The sequence below is a fragment of the Bison bison genome, unplaced genomic scaffold, assembly GCF_000754665.1.
Source record: "Bison bison bison isolate TAMUID 2011002044 unplaced genomic scaffold, Bison_UMD1.0 scf7180017864529, whole genome shotgun sequence".
Lineage (NCBI taxonomy): Eukaryota > Metazoa > Chordata > Mammalia > Artiodactyla > Bovidae > Bison > Bison bison.
The window spans coordinates 4,617,469-4,621,693 of NW_011495079.1; the positions used below are offsets into that span (position 1 = coordinate 4,617,469).

General features: G+C 38.1%; 1 protein-coding gene across 1 annotated transcript in view; it reads left to right on the forward strand.

Moving 5' to 3' along the window:
* Positions 1-3,468: 3,468 nt before the first annotated feature.
* Positions 3,469-4,225, forward strand: part of LOC104982274 (transmembrane protein 185A-like) — a gene marked incomplete at its 5' end in the record, with an annotated part of 9,255 nt that continues 8,498 nt past the window's right edge. The window contains one exon of the mRNA XM_010831618.1: positions 3,469-3,557. Coding sequence (XP_010829920.1) covers positions 3,469-3,557 — 89 coding nt within the window. The remainder of the gene's footprint in view (positions 3,558-4,225) is intronic.

Here is a 4,225-nt window from a genome sequence, read left to right on the forward strand (position 1 = left end):
CATACTGTTCATGGGGTTCTCAAGGCAAGAAAACTGAAGTGGTTTGCCATTCCCTTCTCCAGTGAACCACATTCTGTCAGACCTCTCCACCATGACCCGCCCATCTTGGGTGGCCCCACAGGGCATGGCTTAGTTTCATTGAGTTAGACAAGGCTGTGGTCCACGTGATTAGATTGACTAGTTTTCTGTGATTATGGTTTCAGTGTGTCTTCCCTCTGATGCCCTCTTGCAACACCTACCATCTTACCTGGGTTTCTCTTACCTTGGAAGAGGGGTATCTCCTCACCGCCACCCCTCCTGACCTTGAATGTGGAGTAGCTCCTCTGGGCCCTCCTGTGCCTGCGCAGCTGCCACTCCTTGGAAATGGGGTAGCTCCTCCCAGCCGCCGCCCCTGGCCTCAGGCGTGGGGTAGCTCCTCTGGGCTATGCTTCTGCGAGGTCTGTTCTGTATTAGCATGCATTTATCTTGATGCTTTTCCAAGAGTGTTGAATAATTAGTGTGAAGTGAGTATTGAATAGTACTCCATTAGAAGAACTTTGGAGTCAAATAGTTCTTCATTTGAATCTCAGCCCTGTGAGCTACTATCTGCTTGGACAAGTTAAATTTAACATCTAAGCCTTCATTTCCAATCTGTACAATGGGAATAGTGAAAGTGCCTCCTTCACAGCGTTGCTGTGAGGCTTAAGTGAGATTGCCTGACTTTTCATAAATAGGCATTGATGTGTAGATAGATCAATATTATCGTAGCTAGGCCAACGTTAATGAAGTGTATTTTGCATGCAGTAAGTTTTATCATTTTTAGTGCTCAATCCTATGAGTTTTAATAAACCCATTCATTTGTGTAAGCACCACCTAAAGACAGAAATATAGGAAAGTTCCATTACTGCAGAAACTTCCCTTGTGTTCTTTTGTAGTCACCCTTTCCCCCAGCACAGCCGCAGGTAAATACACGGATCTATTTTCTGTCACTATACTTTTGCTTTTTCTACAATGTCAAATAAATGGAGTCATACAGTGTGTTGTGTTTTCAGTCTGAGTTATTTTACTTAGCATAGTGCATTTGAGGTTATCCGTGTTGTTTGTTTGTTTCTTTTTACTGATTAGTAGTATTCCGTTTGAATAGACATATCACAGTTGGTTTAGCCATTCACCAGTTTTTGGACATTTGGATTGTTTCCAGTGGCTATGATAAATAAAGCTGCTTTGAGCAGTTGAATACGAGTCTTTTTGTGGACATATATTTTCCTTTTTCTTAAGTAAATACCTAGGTATGGGATTGCTGGGCTGTAGAGTAACTGTATACTTAACTTTATGAGAAACTACCAAAGTGTTTTCTAAAGTGCCTGCACTGTTTTGCACTCCTGCTAGCAATATATGAGGGTTCCATTTGCTCCATGTCCTTAGCAACAGTTGTCATATGCTGTGAGGTTGAGTCTAGGTTCATTATTCCTATCTATCCAGTTGTTTCAACACCATTTATGGAAGCCCGGTTCTTTCTCTACTGAATTGCCTTGGCATCTTTGACCATGTATGTATGGGTATGTTTTTGGACTCTATTCTATTCTCTGTTTCTCTCCTGATGCTAATACTGCATTTTCTTGATTACTATAGCTCTATAGTTAAGTCATGAAAGCATGCAGTATAAGCACATAGTATAGTTTCTCCAACTTTGTTCTCATAATTGTTCTGCCCCTTTGAAGTCTTTTGCATTTTCATATAATTTTTAGAATTAGTATGTTAATTTCTCCAGAAGAGGCTGCTTGGATTTTCATTGGGATTGCATTGAATCTTTTTTTTTCCCTGTATATTTATAGCAGCTTTAATCATAATTGCCAAAACTTGGAAGCAACCAAGATGTCCCTCGATGGGTGTATGTATAAATAAACTGGTGCATCCAATGGAATATTGTTTAGCACTAAAAAGAAATGAGCTATCAAGCCTTGAAAAGACATGGTGGAACCTTAAATGCATACAGGCATACCTTGTTTTATTGTGCTTTGCTTTATTGCCCTTTTCAGATATTGCATGTATTCTTTTCTTGCAGTTTTATTGAAACATAGGTGACATACAGCACTGTGTAAGTTTAGGGTGTACGGCATAATCATTTGACTTACATACCTCATGAAATTATTACCACAGTTAGTTTAGTGAACATTAATCATCTCATATACAAAAATAAAAGAAAAAAATATTTTTCATTGTGATGAGAACTCTCAGGGTTTACTCTCAACAACTTTCATATATAACATACCACAGTGTTAATTACATTTATCATGTTGTAAAATTCCTCTCTAATACTTATAAAGGAATTTTCTATGTTTTGACTACCTTCATCCACCTCCCCCTTGCCCCACCCTAACCTCCAGTAACCACGCATCTAACATCTTTTTCTATAGGTTTGTTTGTTTTTGAGATATAATTCACCCACAACACTACGTTATTAAATAGTTCCTGTTGTACAACATAGTGATTTGGTATTTCTATACATTTTTAAATGGTCACCACAGTGTCTAGTTACCATCTGTCACTATTTAAAGATACTATATTACTTTTGTTTAACACTAAAAGGGGACTGTATTCCCCACACTGTATATTTCATACCCATAGCTTCTTTATTTTGTGGCTGGAGGTTCTAATCCTGAATCTCCCTTACCTAGTTCTCTCCTCCCCTCCTCCCACCACCTCTGGCAACCACCTGTTTATTCTCTGTACCCATTACTCTGTTTCTGTTTTGTTTATTTCTTTTTCTAGAGTCTACATATAAATGCAGTTATATTTGTCTTTCTCTAACTTATTTTACTAGTATAATGCCCTGTAGGTTCATCCAAGTTGTCACGAATGACAAGATTTCATTATTTTTTGTGGCTGAGTAATGTTCCATTACACACACATACACACACACACTCCCCACATGTTCTTTAAACAGTCATCTGTTCATGGCACTTAGGTTGCCACTTAGGTATATTTTAGCTATTGTAAATAAGGTTGCAGTAAACATAGGGCTACATATATCTTTTCGAATTAGTGTTTTTTTCTTCAGATAAATCCCCAGGAGTCGAATTGCTGGAGCACATGATAGTTCTATTTTTAAGTTTTTAAGGAACCTCCATACCATTTTTCATAGTGGCTGCATCAGTTTACATTCTTGCCAACATTGCATGTTAATTCCTTTTTCTCTACATCCTCACCAACACTTGTTATCTGTTGTCCTTTTGATAATAGTCTTTCTGACAGATGTCAGATATTATCAAACTAGACTACTTCCTAATACCATATACAGAAATGAACTCAATTTGGATTAACAACTTAAATATAAGACCCAAAACCATAAAACTCCTCAGAGAAAACATAGGCAGTATGCTCTTTGACGTGTCTTAGCAATATTTTTTTAATATGTCTCCTCAGGCAGAAGAAACAAAAGCATAAATAGCAAATGGGACTACTTGCATTGACTCTTCAGAATAACGTGATGAGTATGGTAGGCTAAATAATGTCCCTCAAAGATATCTACTTACTAATCCATGGAACCTGTGTATATTACCTTCTCTGGCAAAAAGGTGAATATTACCTTATATGGCAAAAGATATGATTAAATTACAGATCTTGAGATGGGAGAATATCCTGGTTTATCCAGGTGGGCTCTAAATACATTCATGGGTTTCCGTATAAGAAGGAGGCAGAGGAGATACTATAAAGAGAAGACAATGTGATTGAAGCAGAGAAAGAGATTTGAAGATGCTGCCCTTCTCATATTAATAATGGAGGAAGGAGCTCAAAGGAGTACAGGGAATGCAGCTCTAGAAACTTGAAAAGGCAAGGAATGGATTCTCTCCTAGTCTCTGGAGGGAACATGGCTCTGCTGACTCCTTAGTTTTAACCTAGTGAACCCCATTTTGGACCTTTAGCCTGCAGAACTATAAGAGAATAAATGTGTGTTGTTTTAAACCATCATGTTCATGGCAATTTGTTATAGCAACCATAGGAAATCGAATAGAGGATGTAAATTTTAATAGTATTGAATTTTTTAATCTGTAAAAATGGTGGATTTCTCCATTTGTTTAGATCTTTAATTTTAAGACTTCTCAGGTAGCGCTAGTGGTAAAGAACTCTCCTGCCAGTGCAGGAGATGTGAAAGACACGTGAGGGTTCAATCCCTGGGTGGGGAAGATCCCCTGGAGAAGGAAATGGCAACCCACTCCAGTATTCTTGCCTGGGAAATCCCATG